Here is a 26,893-nt window from a genome sequence, read left to right on the forward strand (position 1 = left end):
AGGCTAATGTTGACTATAAATGTTTAATAAAATTTGTTACATTCAGATTGGAAGTTTAATAAAATCCAAGAAAATTCAAAAGTTGATGCCTGATTTAAGTTAAATAACTTTTATTGACATAATTTGATCCACGCTATAATACTACAAAAGTCATTAATTCACCTTTAAAAGAAAAACAAGGGAGAAAATTTTTTTTCAATTGTTCTATGTAAAAATTTCTAGCACTCCCAATAACAAATTTTTGCTGCATGATTCGAAGCGTTCATTTGAATTTAAATAAAGCCTGCAAATTTCTTGCAGTACATAGAGTAAAATATAACGATAAGGAATTTAATGTAATGCAAATAATCAAACCATTTAAAAATCAACCAGGCCTATTTAGTAGCAACAGCATTTAAGTTCATTTATAACGTCTTGTATGCTTGGCTATCATAAACTGAACTAGACATTAGAAGACTGTCTAGTGAATAATCATTAAGTCTTAAAGTACGACAAAGTCAGGAGAAGTGTGTAAAGAACCTTTTATGAACTTAAATAAGGTTCAAAGATGGTACCAACTCAAGCTTACGAAAGACAACATTTTTTGATTAACTCAAAGTGTAATGAACAACTTTAAATAAAGTTACGTTTAGTTAACGGCTTCACAGGTTAATTATCACTCATGCTGGCTCTGACTTAAAAAGTCGGAATAAACAAACCTAATAGCAAGAGTATCTCAAAGCCACAAAAATGTAATCATCAGAAAATCAAAGATAATACCGTGGCCTTCCGGCAGCCAGAACACGCTCTGATTTCACCTTCCGAAACCTTCTCTTAAATACTAACTTCTCTCTACCTCATTTGAATATGCGCACGTTAGACGATTTGCATTCTGGCAAGAAAGTGTAAGTTGAAAGCAAGAGCCATAGGAAAATCTCTGAAGCATAAAATAACTGTTAAGTAAATTAAATAAATCCACACAAACCAATCTATTTAACAGGAAAATATCTTTAAATGCGTTGTTTCAATTGCAGTGCAGTAGGATGTAAATCTTCAGACTCTAGTCAAATATTAATACCGCTTTCAAATGTAACACATGTAGACACTTGGCAAGAGATTGTAATCTTTCTCCATCAGTTTTAACTAAGCATATGTAGAATAGCCACATTAATTTAATGTATATATATATGTGTGTGTGTGTGTGTGTGTGTGTAGCGATATTAATTTACTTAATGATATAGTTTCAATCTTATGTTAATAACAACTATATTATATTAACTTGTGTTCATATACTTACGATCTTTCTATTTACTCTCATCCACTATTTTAGGAAGAGAAGTGTTCATATTTTGTAAGGCAACTGCATACTAAAAAATGCTGCAAAGTTGAAACTGTCTTAATACTGTACGAACGTACGCACGAACGCACGCAGGGACATCACAAAAAATTCTCTATTAAATCCATTTTCAATCCATTTCGCAATCCTTTTGAGGAAAGAAAGTCCATTATTCTGTCCTACGTACACATGTAACGCAAAAACATCGTTCAAATAAAATCGAGAGCAGTCAAAATGGATATTTTCGTTGAAATACGATAACTGAAATTTTTCGCGATTATAGTACTTCCTTTACTTCATATAAGGAAGTAATAAAAGACTTGTAACAGTAATAAACATTAATGCTGTTTTCCAAAATATTGCGATAGAAATGGAATTGATCAGAGAAATGATTGAACCATTAATGATAATTAAAGCCTTCGATATAAGAATAACAATAAATTAAAAATATGCTTAATATATTGTGAAAAAATTCAAAATTTGAATAACATTGAAGTTAAGAATACCATTCAAAATTATGATTAAATTTTGAATGTTATTCTTAAATTGTATTACTATGTACAATTTATGAATAAAATTCAAAATTAAATCTTTAATTGTAAACGTTAAAATATAAAAAGCTGTGGCATCAAAGTTAATTTCATATATTAATGGATTTTATTTCTGTTTGCTAATTACATTAAGGTTTCGCTTTATCCTAAAAAGAAAAAATTGAGCAACAGATGAAATGTTCTAAAACCTTTTAAATTTCACGGTATTAATCGATTACATTAAAAAGCAGAAGATAATTTTAGCCCTCATAATATTTTGGTCACATATGGCTAAAACTTAAATCTTAAGTAATGAAAATAATGGTAATGGAAGATTTATAATCAAAAGTATTAAAGAGAAATTTTGGTGAAGAGAATGCAGACATTTTTCCATATCTATGCTTTCCTATTGATCTCTGAAATCCAAAGTCCTAATTCCCGAATACCGGATTCCTTGAATTCTGACTGCTGTAATGTATTTCCATAAGCAGAAAAGGCCCACTGTTTTATTTTAAGTCGAATATGATCAAAATTATTATATTAGGTAAAAAGATGCATTTTTGTCTAACATAATATTGTAATTAATTTTCATTTTAGTGCACTTGAATATAAGCACATAATTTAAAAAGAGTTTTTATAATTTTTGTATGAATATAATAATAATAAATATTATTTTATCATTCAGGCGGAAAATGGAATGTTTTATATATAAGCTTGATTATAAGCACATAATTTGAAAAGATTTTATATAATTTTTATATAAATATAATAATAATAATAATAAATATTATTTTACCATTTAGGCGGAAAATGGAATACTTTATATATAAGCTCGATTATAACTACGTGATTTAAAAATAGGTTTTACAATTTTTTCGTATAAATATAATAATAATAAATATTATGCTACCATTTAGACGGAAAATGGAATATTTTATATAAAAAAATAAAGAAAGATATTCGAATGAAAAAAATATTCTTGCTAATATGGCGTGGGATTACATTTAATCTATTCAAATTTCTATTTCATTTCTTTATCACTTAAAGGGACTCATACACCTTAAACCCCTCATGATCTTCGAATATGTGACTATTGCAAGAATTGGAATATTTTATTTATTTTAAAAGCAATTACTTCCAACTTTTTACAGCTGACTTCATGATATAGCTGCTTTGGAAACTAGTAACCAGAAAGTTTGTGTTGCCACAAATATTTTTGTAATTTAATCCTCTTTGTGACAAAATATTTCGCCATATTTCCATCTTGCGCGCATGATATTTTAAAAATGGCTAATGGTACATACTTGAAATTGGATGAAATTCTTTATATGGACACTATTTTTTAACTGAACCAACAATCTGATGAATTTTTTACTATTGAAAAATTTTATGGACGAAATCATTACAATTTCTTTTAATAAAATGCATTTTATAAACTCAACTCAAAATAAAATAAAAATTTAACATGAAATTTTTAGAATTTTAGGTTCATAGTAGTTTCCAGACGTTATAAAAGCTATATATTAAATATGGAATTAAATTATGAAACAGAATGTTTTAAACTGTGCGCGCAAGTTGGAAACACGACGAAAAATGTTGTCACAAAGCGGATTAAATTATAAAAATATTTGTGGCAACACAAACTTTCTGATTACTATTTCAGAAGGCAGCTATATTATGTAGTCATCTGTAAAAAGTTGGTAGTAATTGCTTTTAAAATAAATATGTTATCTCAATTCTTGCAACAGTCACCTATTCGAACATCTTATGGGTTTTAAGGTGTATGAGTCCCCTTAATCTTGTGTGCCTTCTGAAGAACGAAGAATTAAATCTTTTGATTTAAAAGTTTATTACGTTGGCAACTGCATGTAAGTAAATCAAAAGGTTCTATAACTTATAAAAAATAGCTAAAATCATATATTATGTTATAAATTCCATGAAATGTTCTTTTGGAAAAGTACTTTTTCACTCTATCCGATGGTATAAAATTTAAATTTTGCAATAACCAGTTTGAATTTTAAAAAAGATTTACGGAAAAAAATCAACATTAAGTGAAAAAATATAGTCCGATTTTGAAAGTATTTATCGGTATTTCCAATCATCACAAATACCAGTGCTTGGAACATTTTAAGAAAATATAGAAATAAATCAGTTTAATTTCAAAATTTGTCCAAGATATCAAACAGAGAAATTATATTAAAGACTGCAGTAAATCAACAGTATTTTGAAGCTGTTATTCACCAGTTGGAAAGAAAGATCACTGTTCACTAAGACAGTTATCAAAACTAGAATGTATATGCTTGTAGCTGAAGTGCACTTTGATATATTTATCATGTTGAAAAAGATTTAAATTTAAAAATCAGGTTGACAGGTTAAAGCCATTCTAAATACTTATTTAGAAACCCTTTTCTTTCTTGTAACTTTTTATGAAAGTGTCAAGATATATATTTTTATAATACCAACCATATATTTGAAATTTCTCAAGATCGAAGAACATATGTTATTATCCTGCTGTTTATGAATAATTTGATTTTCCCAACTTAAGTATGCGAAGAAGCTGCAGACAGTATAAAAAGTGATCAGATCCATTAAAAAACACGATCTTCAAATTAAAGGAAACAAAGCCAACCTTTAGCCTTCTAATCGGCCAGGGGTTTCGCTAAGAGAGCACAAATTTCTTCCCAAAACTACTATGAGAACAAATTATGTTTTTGATTTTAATGTAAAAACTCTCCTGGTATTTCATACCTTGGTTTGTTTTCTTTTGATATATTGCCTTAATTTCTTTGACATATTTTAATATGCGTATATACACACACATATATATATACGAGGTAAGTTGAAAAATAAGTTTCCCTGTCGACTGTGGTCAGAGTTGTGTATGAAAGTCAAAAAATAGAATGAGACATTAAAGATATGACATACCTTTATTTTTCCACATAGGTACCAAGTACATTGAGACATTTGTCATATCGCTTGATAAGCTTCAAAAAGCCCTCCAGGAAAAAATCAGGGCTTTGCATATGGAAGAAGCGTTGAACGGCTTGTTTCACTTCAGTATTGCTTCCAAAGCGCCTTCCCCCGAGATTTTTCTTCAAAGCCGGAAACAGATGGAAGTCGCTTGGTGCGAGATCAGGACTGTATGGCGGATGGTGTAGGCGCTCCCAACCAAGAGTTGCAATATGGTTTTGCGTTGCCGTCGCCGAATGTGGTCTGGCATTGTCATCCAACAGCAGAACGCCAGATGTGAGTCGAGGTCAATTGTCGGGGCACCCATCGTGCTGACACTTTTCTGTATCGAAGAATGTCGTGGATGATGTTTTGAGCTCGCTCATGTGAGATTCCAAGTTCTTCCGCTACTTCATCGATGGTGATACGCCGGTTCGCTCTAATCATGTCATCCACCTTCCTGACATTTGCATCTGTAGTGGCCGTGCGCGTCCGTCCAGCTCTCGGTATGTCCTCCACTTGCTGACGTCCATCACTGAATGTGCGACACCATCTCCGCACCATTTGCTTCGACATCACACCTGGCCCATAGACTTCCACGAGGCGGTTATGAATTTCTGTTCCTAATACTCCACGTGCCCATTCATAGCGGATAAATCTCGGGGGAAGGCGCTTTGGAAGCAATATTGAAGTGAAACTAGCCGTTCAACGCTTCTTCCATATGCAAAGCCCTGATTTTTTCCTGGAGGGCTTTTTGAAGCTTATCAAGCGATATGACAAATGTCTCAACGTACTTGGTACCTATGTGGAAAAATAAAGGTATGTCATATCTTTAATGTCTCATTCTATTTTTTGACTTTCATACACAACTCTGACCACAGTCGACAGGGAAAGCTTATTTTTCAACTTAACTGCGTATATATATGTGTGTGTGTGTGTTCTTACAGATATCACAAAAAATATTCTAGGCCGTATATATACGGCCTTGCCGCTTAGAAGGTTTTAATGCAATCTTATAAATATTTAGATACCACTTAACGGAATAACACAGTAAAACAATCTCTAACAAAATTCTTACTGCATGAAAGTTTCCTCATCCTCGCAATGTTTATTATGCTCAACGTTTATTGGGAATGATTCGTTATTTTTGCCATTTTATTTTTACAGATTATGTGCTTATAGTGAAAAAGTAATTGGTTTACGATAACGAAATTTGACGATTTGACATATGTTTAAATATATATAATTAGTTTAAATTCATAAAAATCAGAATTCCTAGGATGTCTTGTTAAAAAAGCATGTGATTCGAGACTAAAACGTAACTGAGTACTGATGTTTATCGGAATGGGTTTGGAAGATATGATTAGCTAATAATATTTAAGTAATTGAAGATGCATTTTGCTAATTACTTAAATCAAAACCCATCTGAAACGGAAATTAAATATGGCATTTAGGAGCTTAATTTGTCAGTGGCAATTGAAGATGTAAAAGTGTTTTGCGTATACCTCTTAAGATGGAAGTTTAATTTACTCTGACACAAAATAAGAAGCACCAACAAGGCAAGATAGACTTTACTTTTAAAACGTTCTTTAAGACGAGTTCATCGTCAATTATCTATCGGACATCGCGTAGGAAACTTGATAAAGAAAGCATGCGATGCATATGAATAGACCTCTACTAATAAATGAATGTTTAGTCAGATTCATAAAGAGTCAACATAATAGGTGCTTAGTAACAAAACTGAAATTGATAAAAACTGTACCATAAAAAAATAGTCTTACCCCATGACATCTCATATAAAGACGAGAATGATGTTAATCTGTTAGAAACATCTTAAGAATGCCAATAAATATTGAAAATAACGTTTTGATGCATAATACCGACAAATACTGAAATAATACACATAATAAATAATACCGCCAATACTGAAAATAATGTTTTCGGAAAAGTTCTTAAAAGAGGATACTTCATTACAAAAAAATTCAAGAATTCAATAGGAAAAGTTTTATCTGCAGTTGTTCACAAAAGATTAAAATTGCTATTCTAACCTAAATTTATTATATTTTGATTAAAACGAGAGGTAAGATAAATAATTTCGTATATTTCATTGATAAATGATAGCTTCCTTTAGTTAGTTATGAAGATTATCCAGATTTTTGAGATCAATGCCTAAGTTGCTTTAAATATCTAGGGACTAATTCAGAAGTCAAACAACAAAATTCAACGTTATAATTTCGAAATTTTCACAGGACTAGTTTCGGTGAAAATTTCGAAAATATAACGCTGATTTTTGTTGTTTGACTTCTGAATCAGTATTTGTTCGGCGTGTTATTGTGTCTTAATCTAGGGACTGTAACTGATCCCTTTACTAAATTTGTTTAACTATATCGAACTAACACAAATGACATCCACTAAGGATGGAATTAAAAACTTAGACATGGAAAAATCAACGTTACAAATCTCTGATGTATAAAATCAGAAAGTTCAAAGAAGGCATTCAAAAATTAAATCCAGAAAACTTGACATTTGGAAATCGCCACTGTACAAGATATACTAAAATGAATTATCGTAAGTAATTACAGCAAAAAATGCAGTCGTCATGTATTTACTTGTGATACATCAAATTAATCTTTATTTATCCATGTTTTGGGGTCCACATTACAGATACTCTTAATTTGTATGAAATCCTTTTGTTATGCATTATGCATCAATTCTGCAATCTAAAAGAGGAAATGACATTGTGTTCCTTACTTTAGCATCAAAATCGCCAGACTTCCCTCCTTGCAATTTGAAGAATATTAGTACATTGAAGATGCTGTTTTGGGGGTCGCTATTTCCATCCGAACTTAATATGCACAAAATCTGCATTATCAGAGCTGGCGCGACAATGACATAGATTATACTTCAACGTGGTATGTACCTAAATAGGCCTATAAACTGAATGAGTGGTATGTGACAAATGAATCTCACATACAACACAGTAATGTGTGAGAAGAAATGTAAACAATAAATATTTAATTTGATGCAGCACAGGGAAACATGTAACTCATTTATATCAGGAGGGTTCTTAAAACTCTTTCGCATCGAGAGAGGGCAAAATCTCAATTCCCCAAACATCGAAAACGCCCGTATCTAAGAATTTCTCCTGGAATGATTTTCCTTCCCCCATGACAATTTGAATACTACAGCGCTAACAATAGCCTTACTTAAGTAAAGAGAGAACTTCTTTCTTCGACGCTTTGACACTGTGTGAAGTTCCCCCTTGGGACGGGATTGCAACTTCGGGCATCAAAAGCTAAACACTGACAGTAAACAAAGGAAGTAGCTTCAAAAGAATGATTGACATGTGATTTAACAACACCTGAAAGCAATGAGTAATGCAGTAACGTTATGGGGGAAAGCACTGGGTAGGATATTATTCAGGCGTTTCGAGCGTCCAGCCGATGTCTGAATGTTTGGGCGTTTGGGACGACTTCGATGCGAAAGAGTTAATATCAGACAGGGTAATGTCATTTGCTATTGCAAAAGCACTTTTGAATGATAACGTTAATAAATTAAGCACATTAGCTTAAGGTGTGAGTTGAAAGTGCTGATGAGTAAGAAGAAAGATAACATGAAACTGTTATTTTGAATAGAAGCTTAATCAACTAGAAGTGTGGTTTAAAAGTTTTTACATTTTTCAAACATCAGTAATTATCAAAGAAAAACGGAAAGGCCCCATTTGTATTAGTATATGGAATGAAAATGAAACATTCTACTGTGTTTAAAAATTAAAGGAGAACTGACGACGAAAATATTTCTGCATTTAGGAGAAAGTAGCATAACGCAAGAGTACATAAATTTTGGAAAACGTTGGCAAATTCATGTCAAAATGCTATTGTAATCAAAAAGTTTCGAAACAGTTAGCTAATGAAAATGTTTCTTTAACTGCATAGTAACTAACGTAACTAACATTGCACCAAAACCAGATTTACAGGTAAAGAATGAATCAATCCAGAGGAAATTTCAGAAATTTAAGACGAAGTGTTGCCTCGTACACGATTCCAAAACACACCTCCTTTTTAACTGTAAAACCTTTTTCGATTATAAAATTAGATCTATAAAATTGCAGCCTATAAAATTAACAATTTTGGACCTGTATTTTGGAATGTATTTAAACTTCCCAATTAGAATCATGGATCTTTGGTTTCGTTTAAGATATGGAAATTACGATGCCTGCAACATCGAAGATAAATAGAAATATATTTGTAACATTTAATACAGATATTGTGCTAGAGCGTCAACAGCACAGCACATGATGTTTCATGGGGCAGCTATAACATTTAGAAAACATAAGTAAAGTAATTCTTTGAAGATTTGAGCTAAATCCATTCATTTTTAAAGTCAAAAAATTAATAAATAAAATGATCTGAGTGACTACAGAGTTTACAGTAAATAATGTCTAACGTGAATTCAGACATCTTTATAGAGACTCTAAGTTAACAATAAAAAATTATTCTATCCGTTGTTAAAAACAATTATTTGAGATTTCATGTTTTACCATGCATATTTTTTACATTAAATGTAGGATATTGTAAGAAGGATTCAAACTAATCCTTTTCTACTCAAATGAAATTTCCCAAAATCTGCTATTTGTTAATTTAGTATATAAAAGTCTTCATTACTGAACACTGCATTTCTCTTGATTTATAATTCAAATACGAAACTTGTTTGTCAGTATAAAGCTTCCATTTTATTGAAAATAATTACATGAATTTGTAGTTAATTTTAAAGATATATAAGGAGACAGTTTCACTTAGATTAAACACCTATGAGATTTATTTGAAAGAGAAGCTTAAATTACTCGACACAGACATCTGCTAGTAATTGTCATTAACTGTATCCATGATGCCGTAGGATATCATTTCGAGGTATCCCATTTCAGCGTATCTCTGCACGAATGTAAACATCCAAAGATTCCTCAATTGATTTCTCATTACGGACGACTCCGCCATTTTGCTATCATGTAGTTCACTTAACTCTGCTGTGAAAGACCTTCCCAGATACACTGAATCAATGTTTCATGCACTGAACTACTGTTTGAAATAAGATCTTTAAGGGAAGATCTCCAAACATTATTAATATACGAGAAACGACAACGTATAATTTAAAACATATGCAAAACACGTGCGAATTTACATTAGTTGAAAGAAATAAAATGAATATTTATCAAATTCGTACGTCTTCTTAGAACAGCATGTCAAACTCAGGAACTCGTGTGGTCCAAAGAATCGACACTTTATAACAGGTAGAGGTAAGGAAAAAAAGCCATTTTCATTACTTTATGATGTATTAAAAATGTGAGTAAATGCATAACATATTACGTAATACTGCTGTTTTTTTTAAAAAAGAGAACGAACATAAAGAAATAAAGGTATTAGCAAGTTTATACCTTTATTTTCTTTCCCTGTAGCTAACATCTTTTTCCCCTGCAACTAGTTTTCAGATGTCTGGAGACATGTTGCTAGCACTAGCGATTTTCATAACAAAGGTTCAATGAATATCTGTTAACATTTATCTCTCTGGTTTTTTTTTTTTTTTTTTTTTTTCTTTTTCATGAGAGAGAAAAGTTGCTGACTTTGATACATACTACTGAATATTGAAATCCCGTACGATGCTCGTTTGTAGCATTCTGAGAACCGCACCGACAGTTATCTGAAAATTTCGGGGGGCAGGCATTTTATTGAACTTTTGCTTTTTTAGAGTCAAGTCGAACTGAATTTTTGTCAATTCCATCTACAGACTGTCTACCATTTTCTGAACGTCAATTCAGAAAATACTTTTGGAAAGAGATCACAGCTAATGTTCTTTTAGCACCCGAGTCTATATATATATATACCCAGCTTTGGCCGGAGTTTTTTTCTATTAATACATTATAGTTATGATTTTTTTAAATAATTTCTCAAGAAGAAACAAGGGCTGAAACGGGCAGAGTCCCACGAGGTTGATAGGTCTATCTTAGAAATATTCAGAAATTTTTTTCTGGTAGGAGTAGGAAAGGTGTTTTGCTATGTGGTGAGTCATACATAATGAGTAGCTTATATCATTCGCAACCTCTGTTACATAACCGAAGTTTTAACCAACAGCTGATATCAAAGAGCAAACCTCATCGTATGAAATATGAGAGGAAAAAATCTGATGTGTACACCACATGACTTCCTTGTACGGAATATTAAATTATACGCATTTTTTCTTGCATTTTACTTAAATTTATTAGATTGAATTAAACCTACTTCGCCGACAGCGCATAAACCACAATAGAATAAATGCATTCTTTAAAATTCACTTTGTTTACCATAGCGACACTCTGGCGCTAGCTTTACTTAACAGTATTTTATTTCATTCATATTTTAACTCAGAATGCACAAAATTTGTATCATTTAAAGAATTATATAATCGTTGCCACATGTTCTATTCAAATACTATAATAAAGCTAGAACTATGTATAAAAGAAATTAAGCAAACAAAAAAAAAAAAAAAAAAAAAAAGTTTTTCACAGACGATTGAGTATTTCTCATTTAATTAATTCAGTTCTCACTTCGCGAGAAGGCAAAAATACATAAAAACTCAAAATATCTATATTAAAAATTACGAAGTAAATCTCAAACGCTTATTTCCTCGAAAAAATTCCAGAAAGAATTAAGCATGATTTAATTCGCAATAATAAATGAATACGTTATCTTTGTTGTTGCAAAGCTAAGTTTCTCTAGATTGGCAACAAATCAACTAGTCTCCTGTTTCAAATGTAAACATCAATGGCTGTCATTAAAAAAAGGCTTAGCGGCAATTAAACAACTTTAAAATTGCTGATAATTCTAAAAATATTGCACACAGATTTACTAGAAGGCATAAAATCCTTAACCGGAAGATAAAAACAACATAATTCAATCATTTTTAAAGCAAAAAATGTACAATTTACCAACATATAAGAGTAAAGAAACTGAGATCATTGAGCCGGGTAACAGAGTGGATATATATATAAATATATTTATATACGTTTGGTGCGGCCAATTGCAACCAAAATACGAGGTGCACATCTACATGTTATAGCAGTCCTATATACAAAATTTCAACGTTCTGAGGCTACTCGTTTTTGAGTTATGCGAGATACATACGTATGTACGTACGTACATACATTCGTACAGACGCCACGAAAAATTCTCTTCAGAATTCATTTTAAAGCAATTTTATAATTTTTTTTGAAGGAAAAGAGTATTTTATTCTGTCCTTACGTACAGATATCACGCAAAAACATCGTTAAATTGCATTTGATAGCGGTCAAAATGGATATTTTCGTTGAAATATGCTGCCTGAAACTTTTCGCGATTACAATACTTCCTTTTTACTTCGTACAAGGAAGTAAAAAGAGAAACCAACTTTAGATCAGCGGAAAGAAAAGATTTTGTGTGTGAGTGGGGAAGAAATCTGAGAAAGAGTTTTAATTTTACTGCAATGAGTTTTTTTCATGCGACTAGAATATAAATGAGTAATAGTTGATAGATTTTTAAAAAGCAGATGTTTCCTCTGCTAAACTCTAAATTATCTGTATAATAACAATTAAGTTGCCTTAGCTAATTTACATTCTTTGCGTCAAATGATATATTACATTGGTTGCATCAAATGCGTCAAATAATGTTTTTTTTTTTTTTTTTTTTTTTTTTTAGTCTGCTTTATACTGATGAGTAAGCGAACCGGACTGTAGGTTGTCATATATTCGGTAATTAAAATTTGAAAACAGTATTCTGGCCAATAAATTCTAATAACAACATTCTCGCTGATAAGTGAAGTTTAGTTAGTACAATATAAAACACTTAGTTGAGCATTGTAGACAGTTACTAGCATTTATTGACATTATACATATTTGTAAGCATTATCATTCTGAAACTTTGATTTTTAATCCGCAGTTACATTTCAGTTCATATAACTAACAAATTTTGGTTCCATAAATCTTTTCTTTAAATTTTATTTCCAACACTTTATTACATTATTTAAATTGATATATTAGTATGTCGTGTGAAAATTAATGATGTAAAATGAGCGTTTAACTAAAATATTAGAAACTGCAGGATTGAAGTTCCAGCTAATTTTAATAAATTGAACTTCGTCATGAAAACATACGACTTAAGTATTTTAATACTTCCTGCATTCAATACAAAAGCCAAATTACGCTTAGCAATTAATTTTTGAAAAAGCTTAAAACTGGTAAATTTTTTACTTTGCTTAGGAAATCTTCAGCCACTGGGTTTAAAGGTTTATAGACAGAGGGCGTTCAGGATCAGGAACGCTAAATGATTGTTTCATCAAAATAAAAGTAAACGCAATTACTCAAAAATATTATTAGAATTTTTACGCACAAAACCATGAAAATCATTAATTACATTTAAAAAAATTCCGTAATGCTTAACAAAGCACTCGAGAAGGGCTCAGAAGTACTCAAGGTATTTTATGAAAGCCACTCAAGTAAAAGTTTAGCCTGCTTGAGTACCTTTCAAAAAGAAAGAATTTATGTTTATTTTAAAGGTTCTAATAAAACACACAATTTTTTTCTGGCTTTACCACTATCATTTTATCATGAAGCTATATCCAGACTTGGAAATACGAGCATAAACCTCCAGCAACTGGGAATGATTCCAAAATTGAGGAAAAGAAGAATTGATTTTGATGAATATTTGAATTTAAGCAAATAAGAACATTGTGGAACCATATGAAATTGAAATCTGAGGAACTTATTTTGCATAATAAGTATTTAATTAAGGTTGAAAAAGGATTCGCTGAAGAAATTTTTCATTTTAAATACATAAATTAATTGATCTATGAGCCGTCAATTAAAACTCAACATATTCTAAACTGTATAATTAAATTACAAATAAGTGCATTTCTGCAACAGTATAGTCATATTTAAGCCAAGCTTGCACTAACGGCAATGAGGCTCAAAAATAGTTTTCTACATTAAAATTAATGATAGGTTATATGTAATCACTATTAGGTTAATTCTAATTAAACACAATGTATAGTTATGTGACGATCCTCTCTGAAAATGACTGGTATTTCCAAAAATAAAAGTAAATATCGATATTGAATAGTTTGTCTCTAACTGGTCGAGTTAGAAGACCAAAATGATCTGAAAATTTAGTAGTCTCTTCAGGTTCACAGTAATTTAAGTGTACGGTCAATACAGCATACTAAAAGAGATCGTAATAAAATTGTAATAAAAGTGGCACAATCTGCAGAGTAAATGACGATCTTTTTAAAGATTTTCCATTATGTGAGCTGTTATAAATGCAAATAAAACGCTGTTATTTTCTCTAGTATGATAAAGCACTAGCTAGCGTAGAAACTGTAATTTTTATTTAAAAAATTGTTTTTATAATTGTTTTAACTATACTTGGTGTTTTATGTTTTTCTATATCTTTCAAATTTTAATGAAAATACTTTGAATTTTTATGTATTTTTGTCTTGTTGCGAAGTGAGAACTGGATTAATTAGGTCAACGCCGCTGAATCGTCTGCGCAAAACCGTTTGTTTTATATTTGTTTAATTTCTTTTATACATCGTTTTAGATTTATTATAGTATTTGAATAGAACTTATGGTAATTCTTCAGACGATATAATTTGTGTGCACTCTGAATTATGAAATGAATAAGATGTAATGCTGTTAAGTGAACCTACCGTCGAAGTATCGCTATGGTAAATAAATATAGTGAAGTTTAAAGAGTGCATATATTCTGTTGTGGTTTATGCTTTATCCACGAAGTAGATTTAATTCAAAATTCGTTAACTGTTAATTCAATATGTTTAAATGAAATGCAGGAAAATTACGTATAATTTAATATTCCTTACAAGGAAGTCATGTGGTGTACATACCAGATTTTTCCTATTTGCTGTAAAAGATACAAAACAGAGGATTTGAAAGAAGAAGAATATGATTATCTTACACTTAACGACAGACACAGTTTCTTAGATACAAACACTGGATTTTATACAGAAACACTTATAAAAAAAAAAATGTGAGGCATTGCGAAATAACGTAGTAAACGCTACCATTTTGAATCATGCTTGTTAGAGTTTATGTGATGAGTATTATATAAAAAAAAATTAAATTTTGTCAGAAATGTTGGTAGACGTCTCTACATTCATAGCCTCTTTTCAAAATTTCAGTTGTATTTCATTTATAAACTATTTTAAATTTCTAATAAATAAGTTATAATAAAGAATATCTTACATTTTTACGTGGCGCCCTATAACAGACAAATACCTAATATTCTTCGCATTTTTTTTCCTTTTGAAATCGTCATCTATTAAAAGACTGTGAATTATAAAAATTATAATGCATGTTTCTAACTTATTTGTACGGTTAGTTGTAAATATATATGTACTTGTGTAAAATATAATAATATGTTTATTCAAATTTTTCTGTATTTTCTGTTTTAATTTTCTTTGCAGAGATACCATTTGCAAGATTTAATTACGCAGCAGTTATATTTTATAATAAAAAATATAAAATGAACAGTAGTAGTTTCCGCTAATGCTACTTAATACTTATTTAACAAACTAATAGTCTCTGTATCCCATTACAAATTAATTATCTGTTATACGAAATGCCATGTAAGTACACAATTTGATTCAACATTAACACACTTTATAGCAAATTGGAGCTTATTAAATACTGCTTATTGCAAATGTTTCTGTTTACATCCACAGGGTAGGAAACAGTCATTACAGCTTAATGGAGGAGCTCACGAATCGCTTCGAAAGATAGTTTCTGTCTCTTGGGAGAAAAGGAGGAACTCTACTCTAGCGGATATAGGTTAGTACTTTTAATAATTAAATGTGATATTTGCTTCGCAAAAAGTGATCATGTACATTCAATGAGCATGTGGCATCTCTGCATCTTTCATATGTATACTTTTAATTTTATATAATATTACTCAACAAAGTTAAACTTACATTTACAAACTGAAAGGGCGGTTTTCCAGTTGATTAAGCATGCTTCTTTGCTTTAAATCTGACATTTTATGCTTAATATGTCAAGCATTTTTCGTTATACTTATTTTAATTGTTGAAATTAAACATATTACGTTACCGTAACGAATCAAAGAACACGAAGTAAATGCTAGAGCAATAGCAATTATAAACTTCTCAGATAAAAAATGAAAAAAAAAATTGCGTTTACTTTATTCAATTAATTTTTGCTTTAAAAGATCTGGTACATTTAAAATCTTTCTCTATATAGTTATATATAAGCGGCTAAAGTGTATGTCGCCGATAGTTTATTGTTGCCACTCGGAAAAATGAGTGCGAAAATTAACATTTCCGCAGATTTTAATTAATATCTCGGCCGATTAAAGTCGTACGAAGATGAGAACGGTATCGATGGATTCGGAGAATTTTTTGGAATCCAAGGATACGCGTCTCGAATTTCAGCTCGGCGCCGTTCCGTAGATATTCGAGAAAAAAGAATTTGGCACGTAGCCAAATCCTTTTAATAGGGAAAACCCAAGAAAGAAAGTGGAAAATGTTGGGAAAACGAAGGGCAAAGTTAATTTTTAATTAATTTCTCGGTTAATTAAAGTCCCAAGAAGACGCCAATGGTCAAAATGGCGTGCCGTGGATCTGCGGAATCCAACGATGTGCTTTGCTAAGCACGGGAGCCAGCCGTTTCGGAGGAGATGATGTCACTTCACCCCATGTTGTTACTTCACACCATGAGGCTGAAGTGTCTGTTTATCGCCGATAGTTCATTGTTTGCTTGCGTAACTGTACTAGCCAATGGGGTGAAGTTGCCACAGCACAGTGTTGCCGTTTCAATTGAGACGTAGACAATTTCCTGTAAAACTTGCCTTTGCTATGACCATCACTAAGTCTCAGAATCAAACGCTTAAGCGTGTTGGCATTTTTTTACCTGAGCCTGCATTTGGACACGGTCAACTTTATGTTGCCTGTTCAAGAGTGTGAAAGAACTCTAAGTTAAACGTAAACTAACGTAAAATTAAAAATAATTGATGGTCCTCTGCAAGGCGAGCTTAGAAATGATGGGAAGATCTACACAAGTAATGTTGTGTAAAAAGAGATCTTTGACATGTGAATTAACATTTTATTATTTAAATCACCTTTATTTATTTAGCGGTGGCTCTTAAGAAATGTACCGTCAGTGGTTCCCTTCATTGCATTCTACTTTAAACAATTAAGCAAGTAGAAGGGGGAAATCCCGTGGGGCAGTAAGCAAAGGGGCGTCCTCACCGTCTACCCTGGGCAATTCAGCTTAAATTAGCAGACACCATCGCACAAATCATTTTAATTACAATTTATAATATCTAGAACAGTGGTCATTTCGTATGACCGCCGGGCTTTCTAGTTTCAATATATGTCAAGTATATAACGCATTTTAACCTTCCAGCACGCGTGCTTGGCAATTTTACATGAGCACGCGCGCCTCGTATTTTTTACGACATCCGTTATTTTACCATTTTGGCACGAAAAACGACAGAAATGAGTGAATAACAAACTTGTTAAGAAATAAAATATTAATCTTATTATTGCAAAATACAAATAATATCGCATTCAAATATAAGTAAATTATTTTTAAGTCCTCATGTTAGTGAGATGGAAATGCAGTGATGTATTTCATTTACAGAAAATTTTTAAGTTATTGTTTAATAATTATATTTTAAAATCGAAGCTAATTTAAATATTCATCAAAGACAAGTATAGATAATAAAAAAGGAAAACACTTTGGTATGAAAAAAAGTAAGTTTAGCATTACTTACTTCTGCAAGGAAATTTACTTCTCTTTGGTTACAAAAACGCACTTTAAACTAACTTGAATGTTTTTATTTATTTCTAAAAAATATAAATAAAAGAAAATAAGGAATAGAAAGAAAATGAGGAATGGAAATCGCTATTGTTCTCGCATCCAAAGGTTTCCCCGTCTTCCTTTTCTTCATAAGATAATTCTTGAAGAATCTGAGCAAAATCAGCTTGGTTGCACATATTTTTTTGCCATGAAAACCGATATAAAATTTACAGACCCAAATGTATTCAAATTAAAATAATACGCGACAATTAATAACGCAAAATTACAAAATATTTGAGAAAAAAATATTTTCCGAATTTTAAAACACGACCACGCGCGTGTGGCAACTTTTATGAAAAAGCTGCCACGTAGCACAAAAGCGCAATTAAAAAAAATAAATGACTTCCTGTTGGCACAATCCATGATGTGGGGAAGGGTAGAAACGAGGAATAGCAATGACTTTCAGACGTCTCAGCTTCGATATGCGAAAAATGTGCATTAAAAACTGAATTTGTCATAAATTTTGCTCATACGCGCGTGCTGGAAGGTTAAAGCTCAATATTTTCATATCTAACCGGTTTATGTTCATGAAATTTTGTACTGTTATGTGAATGTGAAGTTTATTCGATGAAAATGACTAGACAAGTAAGTTTAAAATGTTTGCTTTAGAAGCAAAACAAAAAAATAATTAGAAAGAACATAAAAGACACAGATGGAGTTGATTTCATATTCATATATTAATGGCGACTGCAAAATTCACAACTTAGCTTCCACTTTGTTTATCACCAAGCATGGCAGAGTTGAAGTTTAAAAGTTGGAGGAGGAAAGAAAACTCCTTCCGGCCAGGTTTTTCAACCTGAAAAAGACGAAAGAAAATTGTACTTTTGTTGTTGTTGTTTGTTTGTTGAAGTATTATTTATTTTTATATCCCTGATACTGTATTTTTTACTTATACTGATTGTGTTTTATATTCCAGATATAAAATATCATAAACAAAATAAAGTAAACACACCTTCTTCATTAACATAAAATTGTAATGCTTGCTGCTCGCAACATAGCGGATAAATAAATCAATATTTTTAGCTCATTTTTTTTTCAAATTAAAAACATAATGTGCAAGTAAAATAGCTTTCTTTAATAGTATAATAGTTTCTTTAATAGTTTCTTTAATAATATATTTGCATAAAAACATTATTTTTTTAATTTAAAACCGCAAAGTCAATTAATTTTTGTATATATAATTAAACGTAATTTCTAATGTTTTTAAATAATAGTTGGCCATTTTATACCCATATATGGTTTATGGAATTGTTCAAGTTTTCTCGAAGTTTTGAATAAAATCTTCAGAGAAATCATGCTCACTAGCAGGAAACCTATAGTGTTGAGAAATCATAACTTAATCATTTTCAAATCCTGTAAATGCACATTTTTTTATTATTATTATAGAAATATATATATAAGTGTGCAGATATGCATAATTGATATTTAAATAGAATAGCATGTATAAATATTCTGTGAAAATGGGAAGTGAGAAATCGATGTTGTCACATGATTTCAAATTTAATTACACTTCTAAACGTTCGTAAGTAAAATTTGCAATAGTTACTATAGTGTTTAAACATTTAATCAAAATTTCTTAAACGTCTAAACAACCATTTCAGAAAAATTATGCAGCCAAATTATAAAATCACACTTTTATGAAATTTTAACTGAAAAAAAAATTACCATGAAATCTCATAAGCATGTTTTTTACCTTAAATTAAATAATATATAGATAGATATGTTCAGAAATATATTTTTCTATAATGGCTAACTATACATTGGTATAAAATTTTATACATGATCACTTTACATTTAGAGGGAATAAATAAGAGGATTTAAAGCTTTCAATTCATGTCAAAACTTTTATATTATTATCTCTGAGACATTATTAAGTTGAAAGGTACCTAAAGTATAGAATATTTTAATATAAAATGGAAGGACTATATAATTACGCAGAGTATTATTCTTCTTAGAAAAAAGGCTTCTTCAGCCCGTTCCTGCTTTCTTTCATTTCGCTTTATTTTCTCTGAAAAGAATTATTTTGTTTAATATTCATTATGTATAGACATCAGGTTTTTATCAAACTGGGAAACGTGAGAAAGGAGCTATGCTCTCACCGGTATTCGAATCCCAGATCTTCCAGTTGTCAACTAAATGCGTTACCAAATCAAGAGAAAACGTAGGACAGAACATGTAAATTCCTTGTAATTCTGATAGTTTATCAACAAGAAAGAAAGTAACACCTTCAGTCAGGGAGGACGAAAAAGGCTCTCGGCACTGAACCAGTATCCAAATTGCAACTCTGTATTTTAAGGCATTTCTCCCGCCTTCTTCGCATGCCTTCGTGGTGCAATGGTCAGCACGCTCGGCGCGTATTCTTGAGGTCCGTGGTTAGAGTTCCGCCGAGGGAATTGCTCATTTTTTACGTCTCTCAGCATCAAAATATCCTAATGTCTCTACAGTATCACGGTTCAAAATGGTAAACAACAAGAGAATTTGCTGATGCTCTTTGAATAAACTATGTAAGTAGATGTTAATAAATTACTCTCGTCTCAGATACAAAATAAAAGTAAAAATATTATGGTACATTATTTTGAAAGTAATTTAAAACAAATCCTTTAAGCCATCATCTTTCGCTGAAATGTAGATGTAAAGAAGATGTCTACCTCTTTAAAATGGCGAACGCTTAGATTTATCGTTTATTAAAGCTTTGGTTCTAAAAAGAATGTTTACATGAGTTTCTTTTAAAATATTTGCGAAAAAGCGAATTTTAATATAAAAGTATAAAAAAGTTCGATTGTTTGGTCTTTAAATATATTTGACCCCATAATTTCATACCATTTAATTCCTTCTCATCTCCACCGTATAAATAAAATGTCTGGAGAGTACGCAAATGAATAATACCATGTTACTCTATTACTCCTACTGTATTACTTTATAATATCATTATTTAGAAATTTTAGCTCGCTGGTAGATCATGATGTCGCCTGTAGAAAATCAAAGGAGTACTCTTTCATAAAATATCTGTCTAGCCTTGCTCTGAAAATAAGCGCTAAGATTCAGTTAAAATCGCATCGCTTACCTCTGTTACCTCAACCAAATCATGTCGTGTCGAATCACTATGGAAAGTAAGAGAAAAACATGCTTGGTTAGGAAACTAAGCAGATTTCAACTATATGCTCTAAAATGGTTCGCATTTTCGTAAATTTACCGAACAGAGTAAGGTAACTCATAATTGGTTACGATATTATTGCGCTGTAAATCGAATATGATATACCACTTGAACCTAAATTATTCTCTCGAAAACCTTTGATAAAAGGTAACTTACCAACTTTAAATTTGGTTTTGATAATTATCTCATTTGCAAATTAAATGTATAATTTATTTAATATCATGAATAAAATTAAAGTTGGGCCTTCGGATTTGCATGCACTCGACTAACGTACTACGTTTTTGAAGTCATTAGTGATGATATCGCGCCTTTACAGATTACAGTAGGTTTAAACGTGTAATTTACTGCGCAAAAGGAGACAAATGGGGACTCTGAAATATATATCCCTGAAACTTCAGCCGAAACTATGCAAAAAATAGGCAAATAAATACAAGATTGTTCGAAACCAAGTGAATCGATATCATAAAACTATAACGTACTAAGGGAAAGAACTTCAAACCACACAAAGTACCGTAATTTCCGGAAGAAAGGCCGCATCAACGTAAACGCCGCACTCGAGAAAAATGGCGGGAAAAAAATTAAAATTACACAGAAACGCCGCATCAGCGTAAACGCCGCAATAGATTAAATTGCGCGTGACCTCGTCGGGGGGTATAGATGCAAAAACTCAACCTAAGTCCTGATATATGACATACCAGTTAAGAAAAATGCATGAAATGAAACCATAACTAAAAAATAAATTAAAGGTAAGAAATGTATAGCTTCTGTGCCGTTTAGAGACATTTTCAAAAATTTTCCGCTCCCTTCTTACTTAAAAACTATCCAACAAGTACTTGTACCCAAACTGATGGGATCTGTATTTGGCAGAATGCCAAGAAAAATCCATTCATGCTGAAGGGGAAATACGTCAGAGTTCGTTATTGCGAGGCAGGTGGAATCGTGTCCGCCTTTGAAAAAAATTGCAGAAAAGGCAGGGGTGGGGAGAGGATGGGTCCTGGAAGATTCATCGAATAGCAGAGAAGAGAGACTATTCAAACTGATGAGAATGTTGATTTGAAAGTGGGAAGAATGTTATTGTTCCGAGATCTCGTTTAGGGTGAATAAGGCATGTAGGTCCGTTCAAGGGAAAGAATGTAAACAAAATAACGTTCGCAAAAAGCAAATGAGTGGTCTTTTGTGTGGGAATATCACCAGTCTATGCACAATGACAAGGCCATCCAAACAATGTACAATGACCATCGTAGGAAATATTTTATTTTTAGTGCACCTAAACGCCGCATGGGTAGAAACGCCGCACCCGCTGAAAATTTAAGTTTTAAACACGTAAACGCCGCGGCGTTTCTTCCGGAAATTACGGTATATTCTTCTGATAATGAAACACTTATGTGCTAAAAGTATTCAAATGGGTTGGCTATCTTATCATAGCATCTAGTTTGAGTTATGAAATCACGCAGACTTGCGGAAACGGTTCTCGGAATGTCTCCACTCTTTGCCTTAAAACACGCTGTCGTCCAGGTTTTCATACAGACATTGACTATCCTAGAACTATCAAAATCACCGTCGAATATTACCAAGCTTGAATGTTTTTTCAATGGCAGATTGTGAACAATTACAAATGTAACCCAGTCCATTAATCTATACAAGGCCGGATGTGGTGGTCTCTTTATTATGAAGGCACCTAATAGATGGACCACCATCGCCTTTCCTATGAAGGAAACAGACAGTTACAACCACGCCTTCTCCGGGATCAGAACCTAGGTCCTTCGGCATCGCAGTCAGCTTCCCTGACCACTATACCGACTGGGCGGCACAAGCTTGAAAATAAAGAGCGCTATTTGTTGACGTATCACAGTTTTGAGTCTAAATAAGTAAACAAGCATGGAGGGAAATGCAGCTAAAGCGTGACAGAGCTCCCTGCTGGTAACTATTCAAAAGCTAAGAACCCTGCTGTTTTAAATGGTGAGTGACTCCCTCCATGGTAGTTCTTCAGGGCTACAAAACAGGACTTTCAGGGCTACAAAACAGGACTTTCAAGGCTACAAAACAGGACTTAGAAATAGACGTATTCTTTTTTAACAACTATATATTTTATGCTCTGACAGCATTCACAAATTGCTTTATTATTTGCAAAATCTTAACTGACTTAGAGCGAGTTATACTGTGTCTGAAGTCACTGCAGAGACTTGAAAATATTTAAAACAGACTTTTCATTAAAGCAGAACTTCAGGATAAGTGAACGACGTGTGCTTCACAAAATCATCCACCGCTTATGGCGATGAAACTAAAGTAACAATTATAAGGAATTAGTTTTAAATAATCTTTCCGCATGCCTTCGTGGCGTAGAGGTAGCACACTTCCTATGTATTCGAGAGGTCCAGATTCGCGTCCCGGCGAGGGCATTGCTTATTTTTCATGTTTCCTGCCACGAAATAACTTAATGACTCTACAATGGTGCGCGAACTAAGAGGCGATGACAATAATTCGTCACCACCAAGATTTAATGACTGGGTCTTCTAACCTTTAGTCACCCTTTAAAAGGTGGAGTACGAGTATATAAGGTGATGTGATGTGAGAAGCACAGCCCAACCCTCCCGACAGAGGAGGTTAACTCAAAGACCCTATGTTCTCTCTTCTTCCAGCATGCCTTCGTGGTGTAACGGTAGCACACACACGTGGCGCGTATTCAAGACGTCCAAGTTTGAGACCCGATGAGGGAATTGTATATTTTTCCGTCTTTTGCTTAGAAAAAAAAAAATGAGGGAAAAAAATAAGAAAGCTTTCCAATTTTACATTACGCCCAAAGGGACGTTTTCTTAACTTTTTGTGAGTTACCTTATTTATTTCATGTTCTTCGCTCTTAAGCAAAAAAGTTCAATTCAACTGCATTATCACAAAATATTTTATTAAAAAGAGTATATCTTTAGAATTTCTGATACACAGTCTCGAATGCTAAAGATAAAAATATTTTCTTCTCGTACAGTGTTGCCATTGCTCACTTTGAAATCATTGAAACAAAAATTCGATCAAGTTTTACAATTTTGAAAGAGATAATAAAACAAATTCCAAATATAGGATTCTAGATGCCATATTCGTGTGGAGACTTACGTTATTCAAAATTGGATGTCTCTAGGTGTTTTATCACAATGCAAGAAACATACATACATCTATGCAGATTTTTTATTATTTAATTTCTTTACATATAATACAGGGCGATAATACTTAATGGCAACAATATGAAAAGATATCCAAAAGTTTTCGACGCCAATTGCCAAAACGAAATTAATAGCCCTTCTGGGCTAATAAAATAAAATGAAAAAAAAAAAAAATCTGAAATGTTTCAGATTTTAAATTACGTCCAAAGGGGCGTTTTTTAACATTTTGTGTGTTACCTTTCTTTATTAAATATCATGTTCCTCGCACTTAAACCATAAGACCCAGTGCAACAGCAATATCGCAAAATAGTTTCAAAACGAGCATATCTTTAGAATTTCCGATACAGAGACTCACGCGCTGGAGATAAAAATGTTTTTTCTGCACAACGTTGCCATTGCTCGCTTTGAAATCCTTGAGTTTGTTAATCAGAAATTCGTCAACGTTTTAAAAAATAGGAAATCGATCATAAAACAAATTTCAAATTTCAAATTTGGTCTTCCACATGCTCATATTCGTTGGAGGATTACGTTATTCAAAATTCGATGACTCTATGTGCCGTTGTTTTATCACAATACGAGAAATATACATACATTTATGCAGATTTTTCATTATTTAATTTCTTCAAATATAATGCAGGACTCTAACATTTTGTGGCAACAGTTTGAAAAGTGAACTGACATTTATCCGTCCGACGCAAAATGCCAAAACGAAACTAATAGTCCTTCGGGATTCAAATCCCTTTGGACTAAAAAAAAAAACCTAATGACTCTACACAGTTGAATTAAAATTTGAAATGGGGACTAATAGTCAAAGGCTACCCAATTATATTTAAATCTATGCTGATTAGGAAATCTCTAACCGGCGTAGCAGTTTAAATGTCGGCAGCATAAGACGAATAATTACCAACCTATCCGAGATAGTAGAACTAAAGCAGCATGGCCTCGAGAGCTCTCGAGACTTCCAAAGCTTTCAGCTTAAATACTATCAAGCTTATCTGCATTTTGATAAGGAAACGGAGAGAAGAAATTATAATAAAGGTTTCAATTATAAATAACTGGATTAGTTTCAAATAATAATCTTATAAATGACTGATCTTTTGCACATAATAATTCCGGTAGAAAGCACTGTAACCAGTGCATGAAATACAGTGATATCTTTAAAAATTTTCATTTCATGCTATTTCTGCTTCGTAAAATTATACAGTTAATTTTATATTAGAAAATATGCTTCATTTTTAAAGAACTTTTAGGTATGTAGCTATGGAAGCTATATAGGTTTTATAGAATATAAATATAGTGCAGCTACAAGAGAAAAGTAGAAAACAGTTTTGGCAATTTTCATAAAACTTTATCTCAGAAGTTACGTAGTTTGTGTAGTTGTTAACGATAATACAGTTACAGTATACGAATTGAATGAGGTTTGACTTCTTTCCCTTTCGTGTTATAAAGATTTGGTGCGTTCTATATTCATTGTACAAATCCATTAGCAAGAAAAATAAATGATGCTGCGTCTGGTACTTTATTTACTCACTTTATGCTAAGATTTTTAATCTAGATGAGTGGGAAACTATGGTAATGTAAACGCTCTCCCCATAATGAGGATTTCTTTCATTAAGTTAAAGAGTAGTCATTTCCAGAGAGTATTTAAATGATGATCTTTACTTCAACGAAAGCTCTTAATTAGTCTTACACATTAAACTATAAGTACATGATTAATTATTCATACACTCCCTAAAAAAAAGTCGGTTAAGTACCATAACAGTGATAAAGCAGGACATTGTTTTCAGAGATTGTTGTATCAATTTTTTGTGTTCGAGAAGAAATGAAACGTGTCTTGAACAAGAAGAGATTCAATTACATTTTATTAGGGAGGGCATAAAATCTGTTTTCCTTTCAAACTGATACAGTATTACGGAAAATTAATTTTATTTAATTTTCGTGTAATTCACTGTGTAAATTAAAATGTACATTGGAAAGTAAAAAAATTAAGAGAAGTTAAATATTTATAAAAATGTTCTTTTTGCTTCCTTCTACAAAGTAAAGGAAGTATTAATTTAGAAATCAAACAACAAAAATCAGCGTTATATTTTCAAAAATTTCACAGGACTTGTGTCGATGGTTTTACCAAACCACCATCCTCAGCTGCAAAACCGCAAGTGAACAAGATAGGAAATAATGAATTCTATTGATCCTGCTATTTAGTTCACTTTTGAACTTGAGACTTGCAATTCTCTTCCGTTTCTCGACATTCTGGTCACACGTAACACATCCAACTTCAGTACTACGGTTTACCGTAAACCTTCGTCGGTTTGCCTTCCACCACACTTTAAATCATGTCATCCGACTAAACAAAAGTTAGCTTCATTTTATTCCTATGTTTTCCGTGCTCTTCAGGTTTGCTTCTCCAAACTAGCCCATGATGAAGAACTAAATTATTTAAAAGCAATAGCTATTGACAGGGGCTTTTCACCCAACATTATTAATCAAGCAGTGAAAAAATTCTCATCTCAACACACTAAAAGGCACACTCTTGTTTTAGGAGATTATAGAACTTTTGTTGCCATTCCCTTCTTTCCATCAATTAGCTATAAAGTTGCACATATTTTGCAGAAATTTAACTTTCGGGTCGTTTATTCTCCCATCAAAAAAATTCCGAGTTCCATACTCAAGGACCCCATTCCGCATATGAATTCTTGGGGTATTTATAGGATTCCTTGCCTGTGGAGTTTGATTTACAATGGCCAAACTAGGAGAGTCTTAAAATTTCGCGTCAAGGAACATGAGGCATATGTTAGAAAAAAGGAAACACAGAAGTCTTCTGTTGCTTAACATTGTTGGTTCAAAAATAACACTTTCAATTTTCCCGAAATTATTCAAAAAACATCTTCCATTGGAGAACTG

The 26,893-nt window shown here is 32.0% G+C and overlaps 1 protein-coding gene across 1 annotated transcript in view; it reads left to right on the forward strand.

The window, feature by feature from the left end:
* Positions 1–26,893, forward strand: part of LOC118184628 (uncharacterized) — an 888,058-nt gene that overhangs the window by 583,638 nt on the left and 277,527 nt on the right. Inside the window, exon 5 of the mRNA XM_085824262.1 lies at positions 15,535–15,640. Within this exon, the coding sequence (XP_085680388.1) occupies positions 15,535–15,640 (106 nt within the window). The remainder of the gene's footprint in view (positions 1–15,534; positions 15,641–26,893) is intronic.

This window comes from Stegodyphus dumicola, chromosome 9, assembly GCF_044657685.1.
Source record: "Stegodyphus dumicola isolate Sdum_Otavi_A_Nest chromosome 9, ASM4465768v1".
NCBI classification, from domain to species: domain Eukaryota; kingdom Metazoa; phylum Arthropoda; class Arachnida; order Araneae; family Eresidae; genus Stegodyphus; species Stegodyphus dumicola.